At 46.0% G+C, this 24,572-nt stretch overlaps 1 protein-coding gene across 7 annotated transcripts in view; it reads left to right on the plus strand.

Annotated features, from left to right (window-relative positions):
• Positions 1–15,323, plus strand: part of Soxn (SRY-box transcription factor soxNeuro) — a 252,806-nt gene extending 237,483 nt beyond the window's left edge. For 4 of the 7 annotated variants that reach the window (XR_011546555.1, XR_011546557.1, XR_011546552.1 and 1 more), the window contains one exon: positions 6,324–6,488. Coding sequence is in view for 2 of the 7 variants with exons in the window: in XM_070665485.1 (XP_070521586.1) it covers position 6,324 (1 nt within the window). In the remaining 5 variants the exon portion in view is untranslated. Of the gene's footprint in view, positions 1–6,323; positions 6,489–14,777 lie in introns of those variants that run through there. The other 3 variants (XR_011546553.1, XM_070665484.1, XR_011546559.1) reach the window with 2 other exon arrangements.
• Positions 15,324–24,572: the final 9,249 nt, after the last annotated feature.

The following is a 24,572-nucleotide window of genomic DNA, read 5'->3' on the forward strand; positions in this document are numbered from 1 at the left end:
TTAATAATTTGCCGACGAGAGCATCGAGCCGCTTAAATTTTAATTTAAACCTCTCGATTCGATATTACGATTGGCCACGTACGCGACGATGTAGGATATAACAGTGTCGCGTTTTTTTTTTTTCTTTTTTCGCTCTTCCGTCAACGTAGAAAGTCAATTTTCACGTGAGCACTCACGCAAATGGCAAATCGACTAGAAGTCGATCGGCGATAGTTTGCCCATGAAAGTATCGCAAAACCACCGGAGAATCGTTTCTTTTTTCTTTTTTTTTTTTTTTACGTATCTTGCGCGCGCGTTGCGCCAACTCGCGATCTCTATCGGTCGTTTAATCGATCCATCCTATCGATCTTAACAACAAGCCGAGAGAGCTCTCACGCCGTGACCGATCCCAGCTCGATTCCCCGCGGCCGGATAAAATCGGGACGCGGATGTTTTGCCCCAGTTTCACTTGACAGGCCGATCTGCACGGCGAATTCGTTCCGCCCAGGCAAACTAGGCGATCGACTTCGATAGAGTCTACCGCTCGAACGGCCGACTCGGATCGCCAAAATCGAAACGGCTTGACCCTCGCGCGAACGGTGAACCGGTCAGCGCACCTTGTCACCGATCGTTCCACCGTGGCGGTCGCTTTAATTACAAAAATAAGTCAATGAGGCGAAAAAAAAAAAAAAAAAACGTCCGCGGCGAAAAAATCGTTCGCGCCATCAGCCTCGCCGCTCGCAAGAACGAGCCCTTTCGTCGCGCTCAAACGAGTAAACTCGAGCTTCTACGCCTCTCTCGAGAATACCGGCCCTCCAACGTTCCCGTTTCGACATCGTTCGTACGCGCGGCGAGAATGAGTCGTCCTTTGAGCAACGTCTACCGAGCAAATTGGATAGGCGGGGCGCAGCAGTCGGGGAAGTACATGGAACTAACCGATTTCGAGCCGATCTTCCGAGATCCTCCAGAGATCTCCCGTGACAAACGACACCTACAACGTTGCACGTTAATTGATAGCCAACAGTGTGCCAGCGCGGATGAGAACATTTTACAATGTAATATCGTGCATCTCTATTTTCGTCGCATACACTTGCCTCGGGATCAAAAAGTAAATTTATTCGCGGACGTATCGAGTGCAGGAATAATCGCAGTATTTTTTTTTTCAACCTCAGGTTTCGGCGAACTCTTGGGGAATCATCTCGTGATGAATCGAGGTGCGAAAATATTTCAATTCGGTCGAAATTCGACTCGCCCTCTAGATCACGAATCATTTTGCCGTTCTTGCGCGCGTCGAGGCGCAATGTAACGTGCGAACGATTAAAAATTGAAACGTCAGATGGACGGCCGCCGATCGATCGGTTCGCGCGAGGTACGTGCCGCTCCGGCGACGGGTATCCCGAATTTTTTTTCAAGAGGGAAAGCTTCCTCCCAGGCAAAGAGGGGAATGCGCCCCGTCATTCCACGGATCTCCCCGGCCCGGGAACCTCGAAATGGAACCCGAAGTCCTCCATCGAGGGTGACAGCTATGAAATCGTTCGTGATTGCTCCTCTCACTTCGCGGCCCCCAACCACCGAAGCTCTACGAAGCAGTTATCCGAAGGCACTGCCGATCAGTTCTTCCGCGGGACTTCCTTTCCGTCGAGAAACACGGCGAAAATTATCTCTGCTCGAAATAATTTTAATATAAGGCTTTAAAATAAGATCCCCGAATGAAATGGCAGTGGAGCTAACTTGATATTTAAAAAGAAGAAGAAAAAAAAAAAAGAAACAAAGTAAAACTAAAGTTGTAAAAAAAGTGTTGCGTTAATATTAAATGTTGCAGATTAAGCGTCGCTTCGCGGTTTAAACGGCAAAACGATTTATGAGGTTTTCGATAAATATTGTGAATGTCTGTCGCACGGTGAGTTTTCGCAGCGCAAGTCGTTCCGGGATCACGCCCAAATGGCACGGCTTATTACACCGATAATCGATTCGGCGGATCTGCATCGCGGCTCGTTCCGTACCGGCGATTTTTCTCAGGTGCGCGATAGTGCTGATTCATGGAAACGGGAGAGAGCAAGGGTAAGAAGGGAAGCGGGCCGTGGAAGGAGCGCGCGGTCCTTCGGGCGAGATTAACACGTCAAAGACGACGCGCCCTTTCTGTCTCAGCAGCTGCCTTGTAATTCCCGGTGGATACAGGACTAATGGGTTATTTCAGGTAATTAGCCGCGCGGCATCGCCGTCCCCACCCTCCGCGCGAAGGGCTTCTCTCGGTTCCCTCGACCTTGCTCTTCCCCGATTTTCTCGCAATCTCGCTCTCATATGCATACGTGGGACGTGTGTCGCCGCTTCTTTTTTTTTTTTTTTTTTTTTTTTTCTCGGTGCCGATTGATGATCGCAGGGCGCTGGAAGAACGCACTCTTAATCAGCCGAGCCGATACGCTCTCGACAATTTACTTTCACATCGTACGGCCGGCCGTTAATTCACGGAACGTTGTAGTCGACGTAGGCGGGGCTAGTCGAGAGGGTAAATTGCAACAGTCATCGCAAAGCTCTGCGCCTTTCACGATTGCGACACGACGGTTATAGAGTTTCGTAGCCAGCACCGGCGAAACGGCGGGTGGATAATGGCAAATTCTGCAGCAGGCGCAACGGAATTCGTGACTGCGACCGAACCCTCCCCGAGTTTGGTTGCATCGAGCGTTATACCGCGTTTTCACGAGGATTAAGATCAAGAAACGCCAACGTGACTCGAAGAAAGTTTCTTACGAACGAGCGATATTTCTTTTTTTTTTTTCCGCTGAATGTGAAAGGTACCGAGCGTTGCGGCGCAGATTTCCGATCGATTAACAATATCGAGCAATTAAACGCGACCGCGGCGGCTCGCGATTTCGGTAATTGCGGCGCTAATGATGGGTAGCTCGCGACAGCTTTCTTCAAACCTCCGGTGGAAGAAGGTCCCCCCCCTCTCGCTCGCGCAACGCAAAAGAGTATCCGTCGAAAGGCGCGAGGCGAGGTAGATCGTCCGAGAAATCGTCTTTGCCGAGTCACGCTGTGTAACGAACTTCAGCTGGGTGCTAGTTCGAGATGAGGCGAAGCCTCCTTTCTCGAGTCCGAATCGCGGCTAGCCGTTTCGCTGTAACGCAACGCAGAAGGAAGAAGGTCACGGAGGGAAAAGATCAAGGGTCAGTTTCGTACGAGGCGACATCGGAGCGATTCGTCGAAACATATGGCTCGTGTATGGCCAACAGTCTCGTTTTCTCGACGTACATTACCGTTTATTGCCTACGTTTTTTTTTTTTTTTTTTTTTATTCTTTTTTTTTCCCGTCGCCCTTATCGCAGGAAAAATCTGAATTTCGAAAATGCCTCAAGGTATAAAACAATAAAAAGAAACGATTCGCTTCGGTCACGACGCGTTTTCTCCGCCGTCTCGAGAGAAGCGGCGCGAAGGAGACGCTTTTCTCCTCTGATTTGCGGTCCATTCTTTCGCGCGCGCAGGCGGGGAACTCGCTGCCCGTTTCTGACTTTGTGGACGTTTCGCTAAAATAGGATCGGCATCTCCCGATCAGCTCTCTCGCTAAGATTCTTCAATGACAGCCGATTAAGGACGATTCGCTGCGAGAACGGGCGTCGGCGAAACGTCGGCGCGGACGGGAACGACTCAGGGTCCGCTTCGTTAATTCCTGATTTTCCTCGGTCCGCATCACTTTTTAATTGACGCCAGAAATTGAACCAGAGAGCGGGCAGAGCGCTCTGGCTGGCCGCGCGTCCGTTCTCGCAGAGTCATCCTCCGCTACCTCCACGTCGCCTCCCTCGTCCCTCCCTGAATCATCCACGCTGGCTCTCTTCGTCCAGGATCGGATTAAGCCGTACGTAATGTGGAAGATTATACTGTCATAAGATTGCTCGCGACGCGCCTCGTTATTATTCGAGATATTTGCTTATTACATCAGGGGAGCCGCTTCAACGTTGCTGAAACGAAACGGTGATTTTCCTCCGAAAGAAAATTGGACTACGAATTGTCCCATTAATTTTTTTTTTTTTTTTTTTGCAAAACCCATTTGTTTTATTTAATTAAAAAGTATTTTTTTCTTTTTAAAACGTTGCGATATATTTAAAGCTACTTTCTTTCTCACGTGGAAATTCTAATAATTTTCAAGTAATCATATTTTCGTCGTGGAAACAAGAATTGCGGTTGACGCTAACATTTCAGGCGTTTCTAAAAGTGGATCCTCGGGCTCCCGGTCGGTTTTTCGCTTTTCGAGAAGAGATTCGAGGCGCTGTCGCGCTCGCGCACAGTTTCTATCGGCCCGCCAGGTGTACCAGTCACGTGTCAGTTTCCGCTTGTCGGTTTCCAGCTCGCGGAGATGCTGCCAATGACACCGATCTTTGTCCCACCCCCGCTCGTCACGCGGCAACTCACTCGCCTACCTTTTCCCATCGCGGTTTCCGCTTCTGTCCTCTCCCGCGAGAGCCGCGACTCGCGCGCAGGGGCAACCCCGGACCAGCCCAGGTTTCCACCTGCCGCCTCTCGCGTCTCTCCACGGTGGAAACCAATGTCGCCGGACCGACACACGCGATGTCGCCGTCGCGTCGCGTCGCGTCGCGTCGCGCCACACCACACCACGTCTCGTCTCGTCTCGTCTCGACTCGTCTCGTCTCGTCTCGACTCGTCTCCACCTCCGCCTCCTCCGGCAGTCGTGGCTGTCATCGGCAGGAGCTCTCGACTCGCGTAAAAATAATTACACTGAAAGAGAGGATTGGGCACGGATTGCGAATCTCTTCCATACCTTCGCTCGCGGCTTTCCATCCGTTCGACGGCCATTGTGAGGATGAACGAACGAACGAACGAACGGACGGACGGACGAACGAACGAACGAACGAACGAACGAACGAACGAACGAACGAACGAACGAACGAACGAACGGACGGACGGCTTAATAAGCTCGGCACGCTGGAACGAGCACCGATAAAAATTTATCCACCTCGAGTGTGTCTCCCGAATGAAGTCGCAATCGGGTCTATCGCGAAACGTCTACGATTTTTCATTCTTGAAAATGAATTTACCGCGGGGCTTGAATGCTGAAACACTTCCTATTATAGCAACGATCCGTATCGGTTCGTATACCCGGGCGATTGTGAACGAGAAGTAAATTAAAAATTATTGAATTTGTTTTTCGGATTATATTATATTATTAAGCGCATTCAATCTCGTGTGCTAATAGTGACAATTATATGAACGATTGCTAGAGAGTTAACGATATATTCGGTCGGAAATATTAAAGAGATTCGACTTTGAAGATCCTCATTATTCTTTCTAACTTGTAATGAATCGCGCGGAATTCTCGTAAATGAAAGAGGCAATTTTCACAAAGAGGGAGTACCGCGCGTATCGAGATGTCGCGTTAAATAATCATGTGTGATTATTTCCAGTACCGCGTACACGTGGCAGCGTGTACGCGAATGCGAAACGCGTCGGTAGAAATGATGAAAGCTCGTGGGACACGCGGGAGTTAATAAAAAAGCTCGCGAACGCGTTTCGCCTCGACGCGCCGTGACAAACGATCATCGATCTGCGAAAACAGTGGCTCGTTGTTGCTGTGTGTGTGCACGTGTATTTTTTTTTTTTTTTTTTTAATATATATATATACATATATAAATTCCCAAAAGACCGGTAGCAATTGCAATCAGTAAGTTTATATTACCACTCCGTCGACGATGCCACCCTCTTCATCAACTCGTCGACGGCCATTTACACATTCGGTTTTTGTTCGTCATTTACAAAAGCGGCTTGTTATCCCTCTTTTTTTTTTTTATTTCTCCCCCCAACTTTAAACAACTCTCGTCGGCGTAACAAGTGTGCCATTGAATTTTATCGGCGTGATAAATGCATCAGTATCTTGTGACCGCGACAACTGATGTTATTTTACGACAGTTGTTGAAATGGAAAGGTGTCGTGCATTCGAAAGGAGTGTCTTAGAATTTTTTTTTTTTTCCCGCCCCATTCACGAGACCGCTTTGATTGTTTAATTAACGTATTGATCTACAATGCTTTCGAGCCTGCTGCGACAAGCGGCATTAAAACTCGTAATCTAACAATACTGTAGCAACGACAGATGTACATTAGATTGAAAAATGCAATAACAATTTTAAGCCGTATCTCATTTATATTCGGCTTAGTTCGACTTTTCTCATTAATTCAATTATTCGAAAAAGTAGCTTCGGTTACTATATACGATTTCACTTCTAATTTATATATACCTGTCGCTTTGACAGTTTCTGATTTATATTTGTCGTTGTCACAAAATAATAGTTTCAGGAGAGTGTAAAGAGATTTTACAGAGCCTCCTGTTTATTTTTCTAGAGCCAGGCCGCCGTGCATCGAGACGCTGCCGCGCGGAGCTGCCCCAGCCCAGAACCAGTTATGAACATATGATTAAGCTCGTTTTAATAAGTTTTTATGTAGACCTTACGCGTAAGGATGTATAATAAAAATAAGTGTTGAATAAACGAGATACGTTGAGACAAATGGCCAATGATTTCCGTAGCGATATCGCGTCGGCCTAGCCGATGCAAATTAAACCATTTTCCGTAATCACGTCGTAACGCGAGACACGTGATAATTAAAGATTAAGGTTGGATAAGACGTAAGAATATAACGAAGCGCTTTGATCGAGCAGGAAGGGGTGATGTTCCGAGGTAGGTTAACTGAGTCTCTTAATTTCTGTAATTCCAGTCGAGTAAATGGCGTTACGATCTCGCCGAGAGATTCGTGATTATTGAATTACAAGGAGAACCGGGATCGTCGTAGGGCGGTGAAATAAATTCGCATCTCGACTCGACATACTTTTCCGAGGAGATTACAGCTTCCCAATCCCGCCATGTTTCGAATAAAGACGAATGGCCGACCGCGTTTAATTTTCTGATGCGAGCGATGAGGGTCGGAGGTAGGAAGGAAGGAAGGGCGGATCTTCTTGGCTCGTCTTCTCTACCGACGTCGTCACCGTAGAGATGAAAATATGGCTACTCCACCGAAAACCCGCGTGTGATTTTAACATCCGGAATGAATATTCAGATTTTGAAATTAATAGATACAAATTCTTGTTGATTTCGTCAGGATATTCATTAATAAAACCGTAATCGCATCGATATATTTTTGATTCCTTGTCAAAAATTATTTATTTTATCTATACCTATACTTTCAAAATAAGCTCTGCAGAGATATGAGCTTCGGAATATTTTTAGAGGCACTTAAACACGTTGCGGCATTAAAATAACGTTACGCATTTCGTCTCGCCGGCGCGGATCTTTCGTGTTTTCGATTCATCGTTCGATAGAACCCGAGTGGGCTACTCGCGATCGTCCCGACAAAAGCGAACACTCGGTATATATAAGAAGGGAAGATATTGGCCCGTCTTTTCCATCCAGTCGTCACCGTGGAGACGACCGGTGAGTCGTGGGTGTTCTCTTGAATTCTCGATCTCGCAGAATCTGTCTCCTACATGGACGGGCGAGAGAACCCTCTCCGGAATCTAACCCACCCTCGCCGTTGCGGAGGATCGCAAGGACGAGGGTTGCCGGCGAGGTCTCGCCTGATTGGCGGCCGTGGACTATCGACCAACCCGAGACCAGCCCTTTGTTTTAGCCACCACCCTTGGCGGTATCGAGGGTATCCAACTTAAAGTCGGGTCATTGAACGTTCATGAGATTTCGGACGGTTTCCTCCACGAGAAAGTAAAGAACGATAAAATTACGCCGTGCGAATATCGCGCGAATATGAGGCAATGCGTATCTATCGGGTAAACACGGTTCTCACGAGCGATCGCTAAACGTCGAGATATATAGCACTGTCGAGATAATATTTGGGGAAATAGTACTGACGAGTAATAAAGTATTCGTACAATAATTTACAGCATAACGTATTGAGGCAACAGGTGACGAGTGTATTAACAAAAAAAAAAAAATTATTATTATTACGCATTAAGATCTGCGACCGAAGAAGCAATTGGTGATCACGTACTCGCGACGTGCAAAATCATACGTCGATGTTACAGTAGAGCGCATCGCGCTTGCATTCTCGCTTGCGGATCGATGATGCAGCACGTGCTACGGCCTTGTAATACACTGCGTTCACCTGCATACCACACGTCCTTGCTGCACCTCGGCTGCTTAGCATAATTAGTGTCTGATGATTAACAGGCGTGCATCAGCACCGACTAATGGCTTAATTAATTCGCGTGTGTTAATACTGTCTCGCCGCGAAGATCGGCCAGGCATCTTGCAATTTCTGCTGCTCCAGTTAGAAATTGTGCACTTGCTGTGCTCCACGACGACTGCTATCTTCTTTAAAGATATCACTAGTCGTGCGCTTTGCGTAATTCCGATTCTCTAATACGACGACGAGCCGTCAAAAAAAGTAATGACAAATAAGAAGAAAGTAAAAAAAAAAATAATAATAATAATTGTTATATATTTGCGTGAATTAAACTAATATTTTTAACAGACTTCATTAGCGAGTCTCGTTTACTTAATTTCTGGACAATAACTCTTTCTTTTTTTTTTGTTGTTTTGTTTTCAGTTCCCCGCAGCAGTTAATTATTCAACAGTTTGGCACGCGTTTAAGAGTCATTTTCCTGCAATGTATCCGGAATCAGATCGGATCGATTCTCAATATATTCGCATTTTCATAATGACGTTTGGGGCGATGGTATATTTCGTGCACGTCACACAACATGATCGGCACAGCGGCTTAATTAACATCGGCATTATTTTAATTGGCTGCGGTTGCGTATCGGATATACGCGTCTCGGCTATCCTTAGTACAGCGTACGCACAAAAACTCGCACAATCGTGCACGCGCACCCACGAGGAATATTATTGTTAGATCGGTCGAAAAAAAAAAAAAAAAAAAAAAAGGGGAGAAAACGTAAGAGGAACGCACGGGGGCGAGGCCGAGCGTGGCTTAGCCGTCAATCAGCTCTCTCTCCCTTGCCAAATTACTGTCAAACGCAATTAGAATTGACGTGGAAGGCCGGGGCTAAATCAAAATCGCGAGGTAAACCCCCTCGATAACGATTTCAATCCCGCAGGCTATGCTCAGTCGCAATTTTCTCCCGCCGCTAATTAATACACCTCGTATCGTACGTCAATTCGACAGTTCCACCTCCTCTCCTCCCCGCCCCCCCCGTACCCGTCCTTCCCTGCCACCCTCCTGATCCGTTCTGATATACGACGACCATCGACGAAAAAGAGGAAGCTATATTTTTCGGATGTATTTCGACGGTAGCAAAGCGGGACGCGAATCGATATCCGCGGACATATTAATGGAGATGAACGCAAATTCGTTGCGAATCGGTAATTGAAAAAGAGTTGTGCAAATTAGCCGGCGCCGGCGGCTGCGTGAAGGTACGCGTTGCGTGTACGGAGATATTTTTTTTTTTCCTTTTTATTTCCAGAAGCGCCCGCGGTTAATTTTTATCAAGTCTCAACCGGATCATAATAAGTCTTGCAAAAAAAAAAAAATACCTTGTTATTCCAATACGTAGCGCATAACTGTATAATTAAAGAAACAATTTATTAATATTTTATATTTAAATAATTAATATTTTACCGACGGATTCACGCGGACCTGAATTTTTGCGATATTATTTCGCTTTCCGCGGGTTTCTTTATTTGTCCTGGTTTTTAGTCGCGAGAGAACTCGCTGGGGAAGAAATTGAAGTCTCGCAAAAGTAAGTCTCTCGCCGAATCCATGCCAGGATTCTTTTTTCTCGCCCAACCCCCTTTTCTCCTCCGAAGGAGACAAGGCTCTCTTTAGAGGTGAAATGATATATATTAAAGAAATGCTTTTTGGCAATAAACAATCGGGCAACGAGGGTCGGAGGCAGTTAGGTGGGGCATTAGGGTGAATTATTCTGGCCACCCAGCGTAAAAAGACCGATGAATCACGAGAGTAACGGGGTTCTTGCTCTTCCAATGATGTTGTATCTTGTTCTATGAACCTCTTAAACTCGACCTCACGGTGGTTACGTCTTTTCTCGTCCCCCGTCTAAAACTTTAACACGCTTCGTCCCCGCCTCTCGTTTTCTCTCGCAGTACGATAACGCGCAATATTTTCCAATTTTATTTCGCTATTTACCTAACGCGTATTTTTAGATCTAAATAAAATAGAAAGTTAGCTTATTGCGAATCTAAATCGTCACGTTAGCTTGTTTAAAGAGAAAATCATATATGTATATTAACTTCTTTTTTTTACGTAGCATAACGAAATTTTATCTTTCTCCGTAAAAATTGATATTTTTCTAAACATGCTAACTGCATTATCATTCCCAACGCGACAGCTGCAAATGCCGGTACAATCCAGCAGCCATGCTCTCGTGGATTTACAAATATGCACTCGTGCACACACGTGCACGCATACACGTATACGTGCACGTACTGCCACCAGTACCGTATTCCCGGGGTCGGGACTTTTTCATTACGGTAAGAGCCGATTGCATTTTTTACGTCCTCCCAACGACGGGGGTGTCCAATCTGGAGAATCGCGTGGAAGGAGGGCCATCTAATCACGTGTTCCTGGCAATCGTGTCCTGCGTCGATCCGCGCCACCCCCGTTCCCCGACCCGGCTACCCTTTCATCCCCGCGCCAGCGAGTCCTCATCCTTGGACACAATCCTCTTCTAGAGAGAACGAAGAGCCTTTTATTCGACGGCTGTAGGGGCGACCGGGAACGTGGCTTCTCTATCTTGCTCATTTTCTCTCTCTCCCTCGTCTTTCTCTATCTCCCTCCATCTCCACGTGATCTCTTTTTTTTTTCCCTTTTTTTTGCACCACACAGACCGCCCTTTCACTATCCGGGGACGCCTCTTCAATCGGACTTAGCCGCCCGGCGTAATTAAGCCGCGATTGAAAATTAATCATCGGATCGATTTCGTGCGTCGGCGTCGCTTGCGACTCTTCCCCACGGAAGGAACGATAAAAAGGAGCATCTCCTTCTCTTCCACTAGCACCCGGGATATCGAGGCGAACGCTGGGAGCCGGATGAAGGTGAAGGTCCTTTGATCTCGCAGGGCATCCCTCCCGCCCTTTCCGCCTCCGCGAGACGCGCAAGCTCTTTGCACCAATTATCCTCACGCCCACGAGAATTATTATTTTTGCGTTACGTCGGCAACGGTTTATTTCCTACCGCCCTCGTCGCGTCTTGTTTCCACGCGTAAGAGGATTTGCTTGACGATCTCGACACCGGAGCTTCCTCGCGGGCGGCACGACCCGACGTGTCGACGTTAGAAAATACTCGCGTAGAGAGATATCGAAAATTCAACGCGCTCGCGCTTACTCGTGCCCACGTCGTTAATAATCGGTCGAGTTCACCTATTTATAAGAGAAAATCGGAGCGACGGAATCGGCTGACGACGGAAAGAATTAAAGACTCGCCCTTGTCGGCAGTCTTACAGCTTCCAGTTTCGAGCCCCGGGAAGCTTAGACGGTCGAGCGAGCCTCGGTCTCCTCTTTTTCCTCATCCTCGCGAAATCCCAATAATCCGCGATGAGACACAGATTGAGTTCATGGACGGTGGAAAAAAGCGCGCGGAGTGGCGGAGGAAGAGGTGGAGGACGAGGGAGGAGGGAAAAAAAGAGGACGAGACGGGATAGAAGTGGTGTCGGGAGAGGTAGAAAGAAAGCTACGTGGGAGAAGAAAATTGGAATCTTTCTGGAACGGAGGATGATAAAATTGCGGATGGTCAGGTGTTACCGTAATCCGGATTGAGACGAACCACGGCCGAGTGGTACATGCCTCGCCGCTATATAACGATACATACGTATGTATTGTACATGTACCTGCCTTGGTTTTCCTCGGGTAGTACCCGAGATCTCATTTTGAAATGTCAATGTACTCTACTCGCTTTAAATTACAAAAATAAGAGCCGTCACGTTTCATCGGAAATGTCAGATTTCAGGAAATCTTTTACGTATGTATCATTTCGAAATCTTAAAGCCCTGATTTAACGCATCCGTCGAAAACAGCCGAGATAACGCGTTCGATGTTTACGAGGAGCGAGGTTAAAGAAAAAAAGTAGAACGTAAAATAAGAGTAATATACGCAGAGAAGAAAAGTATCAATCTGTTATTAATTCGAGGGACTTCATTATTGTCGTGGGTGCGTGCAGCTTTAATGGGGAACGCATCGGTAGAACGGCCGCGTCGCGGCCTTTGACAAACTCCGCAGGGGAACCGATCCGTGTAGGCCGATTTAAAAAACACGACCGACCGCTAACGGCCCGCGATTATTTTAATTCAGCCAGATAGGGCGAGCCCCGAGAGCGGGACTCGTAATTTGTTTCGAGATCGTATCTTCAAAGTGGCTCGTAGTCGGCACGAGGGAGGGAATATTCTCTCTCCGGCGCAGGATGAGGAATAGAACGTCCTGGGCGTGGGTCGTCCCCGAGAGAAGCCCGCATAGAGATCACCGGCAGAAGGACGAAAGGGAGGAGCCCTAGGACCGTCTCAATCTGTCCACTCCTAGTAATCACCGGCGAAACGACCCGGATTGGCGGCCATCCCCTTGTCTTTTAGTATCCACGTTGATATCCTAACTTCCCCCTTTTTTTTTTTACCCTTGCAACTAGCCAGTCAATTTTTTTTTCAATTAAAAAAAATATAAATTAACCGTGCTTAAACATTTAAAGACTAATACTTGGTTAAGAACAATTGCATCGAGATGCTCTTGACAGCGTTCTTTTCAAAGCTACGATTTCGGGATTTTTTAACGTTAAAAAAATTTGTTTATACGTTTGCTATTAATTTTTATATATTCGTAAATTCTAACGCCAGAATATCCTGCGACCTAAGATAACAACGCGATACCGCGATTGTACGCGAACGCTTTTTTTTTTTTTCAAGGAAACTTTTTCGCGCGTTTTCTTCGGGACCGCCGCCGCGACGGGTGGACCGGGAGGTCAGGTCCTCCACCACGTTCGTTCACGTATCGTATATCGCACATATCGCGTCGAAGGATCGGTGTAAGCCGGTAGCGCGGCCTGTTCCCTTCCACGGCGCGGATACTGCGGCCGGACCGCAGCAGCCGTAGCCACATTCGATGCGCACAATTAATATCGGGCCGTATCTCCGATCTCTCATTATTACCTGGCGTCCACCGATGCGTGTGGGTGTCAGTTATTCCCGTAGGAGCCGAACCGTCGCGCGTGTATGCGTACACGCGGCGGTGCGGCTATGTACGCGCGTATTGGTACCGGCTACCGTACACCACGGGACACCAGAGTCGGCCATGCATCACCCTAACGAGCCGAGCATCGCGTGCCGATCTGTATTAAGGATTTATAATCCTCCGGACGCCGGAGAGCTCCTAATGTCCTGACCGAGCGCGAGAGATATTTGCCTATACGGCCGTTCGCGCGAACGATCGCGTCGGATACGAGGGAGGCAAGGTCCTGCGGCCGCGCATCTCTCTTGGACATACGGAACAGGTGGGCACACCCACGTCGAATTTTTCCCACGTCCGCTCGGTTGGTAAATTGCATGCGATTCGGGCATGCACCGCGGAGTAGAATGTTGTCTCAAACTAATAGCGAGAGTATGCGTATGTGCATATATATTTCACGTGTATCGTAAATTATATTTTAGCCGTGCAAAGTTTCGAATTTTATTTATTTATTTTTTTTTTTTTTTACGAAAAGACGGATCGAGACATTTATTTAATTTTAATTACATCGAACGTAGCTCGTACACGGTTATATTCATTTAAAATTTTTCTTCTAATGGTGTTATCTAATACAACGAGGCACTTCTTCGTGCACGCTCGCTGCCGAGTGCAAAATCTGATCTTCGAGATACCGCGTCGCATCTAGACCGACGTTCAAGAGGCGCGTTCTGATCACCCTTCCCTTCTGCTCGCCTCCGGAAAGCGCGAACGTGCGTAGCTTCCAAAGACACGAACAGCATTCCGGGGCTAAGCACATATTAATTAGGCGGCGTACCGGCAGGAAGGCATAACTCCTTTGGGGATGGTTCGAGGCCGTTGCTGCACGACGCCGGTCGTGCCGCGGTTTCCGAGTGTCGTGTTACCGTACCCTATCCTACACTCCTGCCAGCGGGCAGGGGCCCTTCCTCTCTCCTCCTGTGCGCGTCGGTAGGACCCGCGGGTGGCCCCTAGTCCCGGCCGTATGCCGTCTGGGATCTAAGGCCCAGTACGTGGGCTCTCGCCGAGGAAGAAACCGAGCACGACGCTACCGCCGCATTAATAACACTGGTAGCCACTCATATGTTAAACGTCCACCCTGTTATGCTCGCCACCGTCGCTGTCGCACAGTGGCAGTCGCAGAGAGGGCGAGAGAGAGAGAGAGAGAGAGAGAGGCGAAATCCCGTGGATGCGACCTACCCACCGTGGCTGTACAACTCGACTGCGGTTCTCGCGCTTGCGATGCAGATCAGGCGCGTTTACTCCGCTCGCTCTTCCGGTAGCTGCGTTTACGTTTACGTGAGGAAGGTCGGCCCGAACCGTAGTCACGCAATGATTCACACGCGCGATCTAAATTTGACGCGGCAAAATTAATTGAAATTATTTATCTGGAGATACTTTTAGATATTCCCTCCGATTCCTCAGGCGTCGCTTTATATCTATGTTTTGTCTTTTTTTTTTCTTTTTTTTAGAAAGTTTTTTTTCGCTACGCACCTACGCTTGCAATTTATTCGGTTAATATTCGCGACGTTCTTTGAGTTTCAATAATTATTAATCTTTTGCGCAATTACGTTAAGGTTATATCTGAGCGTTTGCTAAATCCCTGGTAATTTTTCTGTTGCAGGTATCAGTGGCCGGTGAAAGGTTACGTGACGCTACATTAAGACGTGACTGGAGATCGCGAACAATATTCTTAAATGGAAATTAGAACGATACTTTGCATTTATATGTTGTTGAAGATTATGAGACTTCCATGCGCTCTTACGAAGCGCATGATAATTGTTATTAATATTACTACGTATAAGATCGCGCGCAATTATCGTTACTCAGCATCGTCAATTATCATTATCGCATCTGCAGTAAGTGCGAGCATTTGAATAATTCATGCCGCTCGCTTAAAAGCATTTAAGCGCGATGTTCTCTTTTTGGTAGATCGCTATGCATAAATAAGAGAAAGTTTCTAGAAATATGAGAATTCAAATAACTCTGTGTCTTTCGTCATAAATCACCTTTTCCGTGCACACATGCAAAGGTTAACTGCATAATTCGGTCGAAATTTTACGAATCTGCGAAAATTCTTTATCAAAGTAAAAAAAAAAAATATATACTTTTGTAAAATAAACGAAAAGTATACCTAAGATGAAAATAAACGATTGTACAACATATACAATGTTTAAGTTTCAAATTTTATAAAAATTGTAAAGTGTCAGAATTATTTTTATTTTTACTAGTTTTTGCATTTTGTTTCCTGAGCCAGCCCTCCTTTCTTTTTTTTTAAATAGATATTGTTAGTAAAAATTAACGAGAGATATCTAAATAATTGTTCGATTAATTGCTAGTAGCGTCGAAATTATAGTTTTTCCTTGAAGAAATGGGGAACGCGAGACTTTACCGTCTCCACGGATCCTAGAACATAAATAACGGAAGAAGACGGAACCGCGGCAGGGGTCCTCACGCACCCCAGGAGGAACCCACGAAATCCAGAGTGCTCTATTGTCGATTAATTATCGTGAATGCCTCCGTGAAACTTCAACGTTGATCCCCTATCTCATTGCTAGCGATTTGTCATTGCGTTTTCTCGGGGTTTATTTTTGGAATACCTGGTTTGTGGACGAAATATTTTATCCCTCACAGTCCCCCACGGCGCGCAGTATAATTTACAAAAAAAGGGTTGAAATAAATAAAAAACTTCAACCATTACTACTAATTCTACCAGTATGTAAATTATTCTCCTTTTTACGCGATTACGCGAAATGCTCGATTAACGAAAAACTTTTTTTTTTAATATTATTCCGCGTAAATATTTTTTTTTTAAATAAATTTCCCACCCAAATTGCTTATACTAAAAAAAAGATCTGTGACTCACCGATCGATGTACAGCAGCAGCGGAGTTGACGACACAGCGATAATGATTTGTAACAAATAAATATACAATTTTAATGTAAAGATGCTAGAAGTGATTTTGACTCATGAAACATATTGCTTTGCAATTAAAAATTAAGTGACTAATATACCAGAACAAGTAATTTGAATAGTACAAACGAGACTTCTGCCGGTCGTATGCAAGAATTTCTAACCGGCAGAAACATTGTTAATAGTAATAAAAACTTAATCTTCGATCAATTTGTTCGGGAATTGATCTTATACGCCACCGAGATTGTCATAGGTCGCATAAGGCGCTAATTACGTGGTTAGTCAGCTGTGTTAGTCGACCATTTTACGCGAGTCACGTATATCACTCGCTCGCCTGCGGCTTTTGTTTATGTTTATGTGAACGAGAGGTACTTAAAGTATTATATAAGAAATTTATATAGTAGTATGTTGCAAAAATTATTAAAAGACAGTAAGAGGATATTACGCGCAAGCTTGAAACATATTAATTTACAAAAAAAAAAAAAAAAAAAAGATTGAGAGCCGTGTCCCAAAATTAAGAAACTAAAACTAAACATATTTTTTTTAATTGCATTGTTTTACGAAAAATCAAATAGCGTAGGTGTCGTTTAAATTCGTTATATTAACAGGCAAAGGGAGAAGACTATTGCACGGCGAAATGATATTTATCACATCCCAGTTCGAAGACTTTATCATAGAGAGGAGTTTCGAGAATTGCCGGAAGTATCGTCCCAATATATCGATGCTCTGAGACGCGTTCTTCGCTACTGAATGCGGAGCGGAAGTCGATAAATTTACGTCTGGAATTCGTTTACATGTATATGGATCTGGTGTGGCCGCTTGTAGTGGCAGGTAAGGCGGTGAGGAGGACGATGAAGGGAGGAAAGAGAAAGAGGAGCGAGCGCGGCGCAAGGCAAAGCCATCTCGCAATGATATGAAACGATTTTCCCCGCAGTCGAGAAGGTGGTGTTATCGAAAATTGAATATGTCATGAGGAAGGGAATCGTAAACATATAGAATCGTATAAAATAATTTAATACCCTTCGCGCCATTCTGCGTCGTCGCGCTATTGAAAAACATCGCGGCGCGATAACGAATAACTGTGTCGTAAAATTTGGTTTAATTATTACATCGAATCGGATTAAATATATCATATAAACATTGTTATCGGCGGAATTGTGCACCCTGTTCCGTGCGATAATTTTCAAAATTTATTAATATTTAATAAATACGTATTAATACGAAAATACGTCTAAATTAGCTGTATCGAATGACAAGTATTTTGTAAGCGCGTCCAAGTATCAAAGGCCCTCTTTTCTGTAATTCGACGATTGACACCGGACGTCGATAAGGATCTTCCTAGACCGCGAGGATAGCGGGCGTCTCCAACGTCTAGCGTCATTATGCTTCATCAGAGATTCGCGTCCAGCCGCGCCGCGTGGATCGCATTCCCCGCTATCATCGTCCTCGCCGATTGATTCGACTTTCCAAGTGCCTTCGAGCGCTTGGAATGCAGCGACCACCCCTATGTCGCGATCCGTTGTCCCGCGCGTCGCGCGATACCTCGCGCCTTGATTAAACGACGAAGAGCGATAGAAAAACAACGTTCCTATTAACTGAGTTGTTCATTAACGTTTACGTCCGCTGCCCGGGCGAGCGTGTCCCCGCGAAACGAGCGGAACGGCACAGCGGCATGACCCAGCACACGCGGAGTCTATCGACGGAGGTGGCGATAATTGCTTAATTGACGGCGGTCGCCGATAAGCATCGCCGCGTGGCTGCGAGATGGTAAGTGTAATATCTCCGTGACTCTCTCCTAGCGGCGCGCCGATATCTCCCTCGAGAGATGGCTGCGGAAAGAGAGGCGAGAGAAGGCGAGGGAGCGAGAGAGCAGCGTGATACCGAAGGTGGACTACGATGTAAAAAGCGCGCGGCGGAGGAAGAGAGAGATCGAGAGAGAAAGAGAGAGATAGAGAAGGAGAGTAGAATACCGGCGTATCGATGGCCCCGAAGAGACGAGGTGTGTACGTGGTGTCGGCTGACGTGTCTTTTCTCCTGGGCGAACAAGGCCTCGTTGTAGAAAGGTGTCGGGGCAGCGAGCAAAGAGCCTCGAGATCCGCTCTCTCGCTCCCCGTCCGGATCCCTCCCTCCCTTCCCTCCCCTTCTCGCCACTGCCGTCGCCTCTTCCTCTTCCACCAACACCCTGACGTTCCCCATCCGTCTTTGTCTACCTCTCGCGCGTTGGCGCGAGGAGATATTAGAGATGCGAGATAGCTTTATTAAAGGTGAGAAGAGATGCCAGCGCGGGAGACACCACCGAGTCGGTCGCTTTGATCACACGAATTATCGTGACTCCTCGGACGCGACCTGCTCGTCTCTCTATCTGCGCGTCTCTCTTTCCCAGTTCTTTCCTCCTCTCTTTCCTTGTGCCGGGCTCGCTTTCGAGAGTTCGTACGACATCCACCTCTCGTGAGCGATCGGCGCGAGAAAAGTACGTGACCATCGGAACGAGAGACTCATTTTGTGCCGGATTGCGTCTATACAAACCTCGACATTGTATATCGTTAGGATTATAATTCTGAAGTGGGCGATTAAAGAGCAGTTAAGTTTAGAAGCGTTATTTAATTATAATAACGTGTTATACGCGTCCCCTCTTCTCGAGTCGTTAAAGTATAATTTTAATAATCGTATCGAGGCAATGTGACAAACGTTCGTTCGAAAGAAAGAAGGAACGAAACCAGAATGGCCGACAATTGTAGAGCTTCTTTTCGAGATGTGAAATATATAATAACAAACGACGAAGGAAAGTAAAATTAATTATTACGCGCGGAAATTGTAAGAAAATAATTAATTCTTTCATGCAACTGCTGCTTGCAGCACTCTTGGAAGCACGTAATCCTATTCTAATTTTATTGACGTTTCTGACAGTCCAAACGTACTCCAGGAGACCTCTAGAAACGATCACTCGTAATGGTGATGACGTGCGTACAATACGTTCGTAGACATAAATACCACAATCCGGTCTTTGGGCACGCCTTCGATTAAATTAGAAACGCTCCGCGTGGCAAAAAAAAAAAACGGTTTAAGGTGTTTAGACGTTCCGATGGACATCGACCGAATGAGAAATCGGAAGAAAATCCCGTACCCTTTTAACGCGCGCACCGCACGAGCTAAAGAAGACACAAAGAGTGTCGATTTATAGACCAGAACCCACGGAAAACTTTCGAAAAAAAAACGATATCAATATAATAACGTGTGAAATGCTCGTGAAAAAAGAAAATGAGATAAGAATGGAAGCTGAATGTCGAAGTGGCTAATCGAGTGCGATCAAATCCGAGGGGTAAGAAAGTAAGATAAAGCGGATCTTCTTTCGCTCGTAACTGTATCGATCACTCGAAACGCGTAGTCCTCCCCGCGAGAAATTCCGAGAAGCTGCGTCCGACGCGTCCGGTTCGTCTCGGAGATGACGTCCGAGATATTGAGTCCTTAGGACTCGGCCTCCCTCGAGCACGTTGTCTCACTCGCGTCCACGTCCCAGGGTTCTCCGTCCCGCTCGCGTATATCCGCGGCCCCCGTCCGGTCCTTTTCTTCGTCTTCTTCGGGCCGGCAATGCCGATCGTTTCGTGGTTCGAGCCTCGTACCGCCTCGCCTCTCGCGAGATCTGACAGCCGGCACGTCATTACATGATGACTCAGCAATCGTGCAACACCCAGAGAGAACGGAAGGGCGGCGACGGGGGATGATCTCGTGAACGCGAAGGAGAGGCGGGAGGAAGAGAAAAATGTAGAAGTGGATATATACCACACTTGAACGCAGGATCCCGCGATACTTTTGCTCCGTCCGTAGCAGAAACGCGGGTGTTTCTCAGCCGCGCGAGTGAATATCGACGAACGAGATGTCGATCGTTCCGTGAAAGTTAAAAGACACGAATGGTAATAAATTGATAGAACTTTAATGACGTAATTTGGGATGATTAAAAGTAATTTTTGAAAGATACGAGGTAAGGCAGAAGATTATATTCGCTATTTAATTGTTGAAAAAATTATTTACTTTTTTAATCCCTTTTTTTGGTTAATTTTTTTTTTATCTTAGAAAATAAAATTTGCGTTATAGCTCAGACGAGGAAGTTACTCGACATATTTCAAGCCGTGTGATAAAATCAAAATGGGTCTGATCGCACCATCACGACTGTTAGGAAACTAGCAATTTCTGAATTAGAACCAGTCACGGCATGCAGGTATAGTTACAGTTGCGGGTCTCAGCCCCACGATAGGTACGTCTAGTCGCCGCTAATAAACGTCCAGATAGCATTTCACAACGTAATCTGTCGTGCTACGCGGCTGAATGTAAGGAATCATTATTTAATCCTACGGGATGGGCTTCGAGAAAGCGAGAATCCACATTAGGGCGTTCGCTTTCGCGGGATATATTTATTTGAAATAATTATTTCGAGACTGCCGAACCGTCTACGCCAGATACTACGGTTTGTTATAACGTCGAGTCATCGGCTACCTGGCACGGACATAGCGAGTAATAATTTACGAGGCGCAAAACCGGCGGCTAAGCCAATCGGAACGCTTTATTAAACGGAGCGACATGAATAAAAAAAAGAAAAAAAAAAAATTTATTAATCCGACCTCGAACAGCTCGGTACGCGCATATTTATGCTCGCAAAAGTGATATTGATAATGATAAGAAGAGCCTCTTTTCAAGATCGACTTAATTTATGCGTCTCGAGCAATCTGCTCCCACCTCCTTTCGCGTTAGCGGCCGTCCATCATTGGATTTTCCTGGCGCTGCGTTTTTATTAGAAAAGTAATCGAGAGTTACTCGCAGAAGTAAATCGATGTTCGAAGTTCGTCCGCCTCTTCTCTCGGGGACAGAGGCGCCGGGAGGTCCCGCCCGGGCGTAAGTTCGCGAACGATAACGAAAAGCGCTGAGACCCGTTAATCGGAGAAATTTGCTAAAAATAAAGAGCGCGCGGCGTCGCGCAACTTTCGAGATAAGACGCGCGTTTCCGTAAATTAATCACCGGCTCGACGTACGCTTTGGCGGACATTAATCGCTGTCTCCCCCTTTTCCCCGCCCACCCGATGGCCCCTCTTTTCATAATTCTCTCTCTTCCAGCGTGCTTGGTCCTCCGCGCGCGCGCCCGCGTCGCACTTATAATTAACGATTTAAGATCCCGCGAATAAAGCGGCAGTGAATAAAGTGTCCGGATGAATCCATCAAAGTCAACGGTTCGATAAAACGAGCGGAATTGCGCGGGACGCAAATTAGGTACAATTGCGTACCGCGAAACGGGCTACGCGAGAGAAGCGTTAGCATTCTTCTCGTGCGAGCGATCCAATACGCTTGAGAATACCACCGGGATTCAATTATGAAGAATTCAATTGAGAGAAAAAGAAGGGACGTATATGTATATCAGGGAGACGTAAAAGAAACAAATCCGCGCTGTGATAGAATCGGAATCTGCCAAAGCGAGAGAGGCAAAAGGACGGGCCGGAGGAAGAGAAAGATAAGAAACGCGAGAATGAAAAATAGAAAAGAGAAGAGGGAAAGAAAAAGAGCGGAGAGAGAGCGAGCCAAAAGTTGCTCCGAGAGCGCGAGCGCGAGCTGCGAGAAAGATACGCGAGAGAGGACGAGGAGGCGGCGAGAGGTGGGCCGCACATCTACGTCCCGGAGGTTCGTATTTTCCCTTTTTCCGCGAGGGCTACTAATTAATTACTGTGATTAATCAGAAAAGTTTGTAATTAGAAAGTTTCTTCGCGAAATTAAAATGGCGGGGGAGTGACGGAGTGAGTGGCTCGTCTAGAACCCTCCTCCGGGCCCCCTCCGGCATCGCGGCACAGCATCCGCCGCTTATGTATATAAGCTCACCCCTGGGTCTTTTTCCGCCCCCCGAGGGTGGTTACGCGGCAAGACCGACATCGACTCCAGCGCGAGTTCCCGATAAACTCATTAATTAAGGTGGATCGCCTCGCAAGAAGGAAGAGAGGGCTGAATGTGGAGCACGGCGCGCTGGGAGTACCCGCAAATGGCATTCTCGGTTCGCTCTCGGCATTTAACCGCGCCGCATTTTCTTTCTCTTCGACGATACCGCTGAGTGCTGCGGCTCGAAACGACAGATTTTGACTGGCGACGATTGGCAAACTAATTTATTTGTCGCAATAACGCGCAGGGTATATCGACGAATTTTTTTTTTTTTTTTTTTATCCGTTTGTCTCTTCCAAGTTATCGACGTAAAGAAATATCGTAGCGATGAAATAGGAAGAAGAGTATATCTGTTACGTATATGTGAATGGTATTAAGAAAACGATTAGCAGACATTGCAGCGCATAACCGAGGATAAAAAAAAAGAGAATGGAATTACGTGCGGTGCGCATTATACGCCGCACAATACCCGCGCTCGCGGTATAATAATAAGACTTTCTCGCCCCGTAACTTATTAAAGATTCGGCGGTTCGCATTTGCCGGACACGCGCACCGATTCGACGACCGTTCGCTCTTTATTCGCCTATTTGTTTACTCACGTGTGAAAGGATGGTTAAACAGAAGCGTTCGCGCGACACGCGAGCGTCTCCATTCCGGTCATTGCTTTCGCACCGTTGGGGAAAAAACTTCGGCGGTTAGATAGTCACGCGATTTATAGCCCGTGGCTATCCAATTGGAATTGTTTAGGGGGCCGCGGGTTTCATCTGAAATTTTCAAAGCCACGGGGCGGCCCCTCGACTCGCAGAATCCGGATTTTAAAACAAAATCTGTAATTGCACGCGTCGAAAATTAGTCGTGATCGCTCGTCATACTAACACCTGGTGGAATAAATCAATCGACAGGACACGAGAAGTAGGGAACAACGAAGGCGAGATGAAAAAGAAATTTTTCACAAATTTAAAACTCTCTCCGACGGATGAAAAACGTAAGGGTTTTAATGAGAATAATTAGCCAAACTTGTGAAATATAAAAAAAAAAAAAAAAAAAAAAGAAAAAACAATTGAAACAAATGCCTGAGAGAGATATGATAAAAGCCGAAGTAATTATTGCATTAAAGCGCCAACATCTTTGCTGTAATTATTTTTACGAATTAATCCGTAATTCAACAGACGGAAGAGAGAAAATGCAAATTCAGCTTGTCAGCGAGCAACAGGCCAGTTGGCTACCTCCGATAGCTGCTATCGTTTCGACCAGTCAGGTCCACTTTCTCTTTTCCCTTTTTCCTCCGGAGTCCTTACTTTTCCGGGATTTTCATGACGCATTGTACGCATTATACGTTAAATAATGATTATCGATACGCTAATACGCAACAATTAAAAAATTTCTAATTTATAAATCTAGATGTTTAACTGTTTTATATTTTTAAGGTCATTACGCGTAAGAAAATTAACTCGACCAACTTTCGACCCGCCCAAAATTAAAAATATACACGCATCTGATGATATAATTTATTCCCGCAGATTTTTTTTCTATTGTTAATCGAGCGTATAGAACCGATCTTCTTCATTAGCTCCCACGCTCGATGGCGAAAACAATTGGCACGGCTTTTACCGCAAGGATCATTTTTTAACTTGATCTCTGCGGCAAAGGGGCGGCAATGAAATCACGTCGCACCCTAAAGGGGCACAGTGCTACGGGGGCTGTCTCTCTATCCACCCTTCGCCGACACTACCCTTCTGACCGCAGATTGAAATTCTTAAGCTCCTCGGCGGTCGAATCGAGGGTCGGGTCGAGAGATCGCCGAATCGAAATTTCGTTATCACGCTGCCGAGACTATTTATCATTTTATAATTCCTGAATATTGCGATTCGCTTTTCTTTGCAATTTCCATTTCTTCGTCTAACAAAATCCGCAAGATTATGCGCAGGTCATCTTTTTTTTTTTTCCTTTTTTCTACCATAGCAATTTCGACGATAAATTTAAAACTTGAGAATATTGTATGCACAGACTTCTAGAAATCTTATATCAATGCAACACGCCAACGCGCCAACAATCCGATTCATAACGCCGGTACGTATAGCAAAAAGCATTTCTTTGGTTTCGAGTAGCTGATTCACGCAAAATATATGGTCACGTAGTAGTGGTGCAACGGAAAGGGCAAACTCCGGAGAAGAAGAGAAAGAGATGCCAGGTCGATGTAGTGGACAACCTACGCGTAATGCATGTATGTACGTGCAAAGTATATGTGGTTACTTTCCTTCCTTCCGCCTTCTTTCTCGTCGTCGGGCCATTGTTACTTTTATTCGCGGTATACTGTCGCACGAATGATTTGCGAAGCCGGTGGCGCGTTTTAATTTTGGGATATTGGTAGCGTTAAGCCCGTGAGGACGGATGGTATTTTTTTGCCGTTGCGTGGTTCATGTACAGGGTGTGCGATATCCTCTTATACTTTTCTTCCCGATTATAAATATTAATTTTTCAGAGAGAGAGCGTAATAATATTAAACACACGTATATTATCGCATATTATTTTATTGTTTTCTCATTTAATTTATTTGTGCGACACACGTGGATATTAATTAAACGAGAATAAA

This window comes from Cardiocondyla obscurior, linkage group LG13 (assembly GCF_019399895.1).
Source record: "Cardiocondyla obscurior isolate alpha-2009 linkage group LG13, Cobs3.1, whole genome shotgun sequence".
Lineage (NCBI taxonomy): Eukaryota > Metazoa > Arthropoda > Insecta > Hymenoptera > Formicidae > Cardiocondyla > Cardiocondyla obscurior.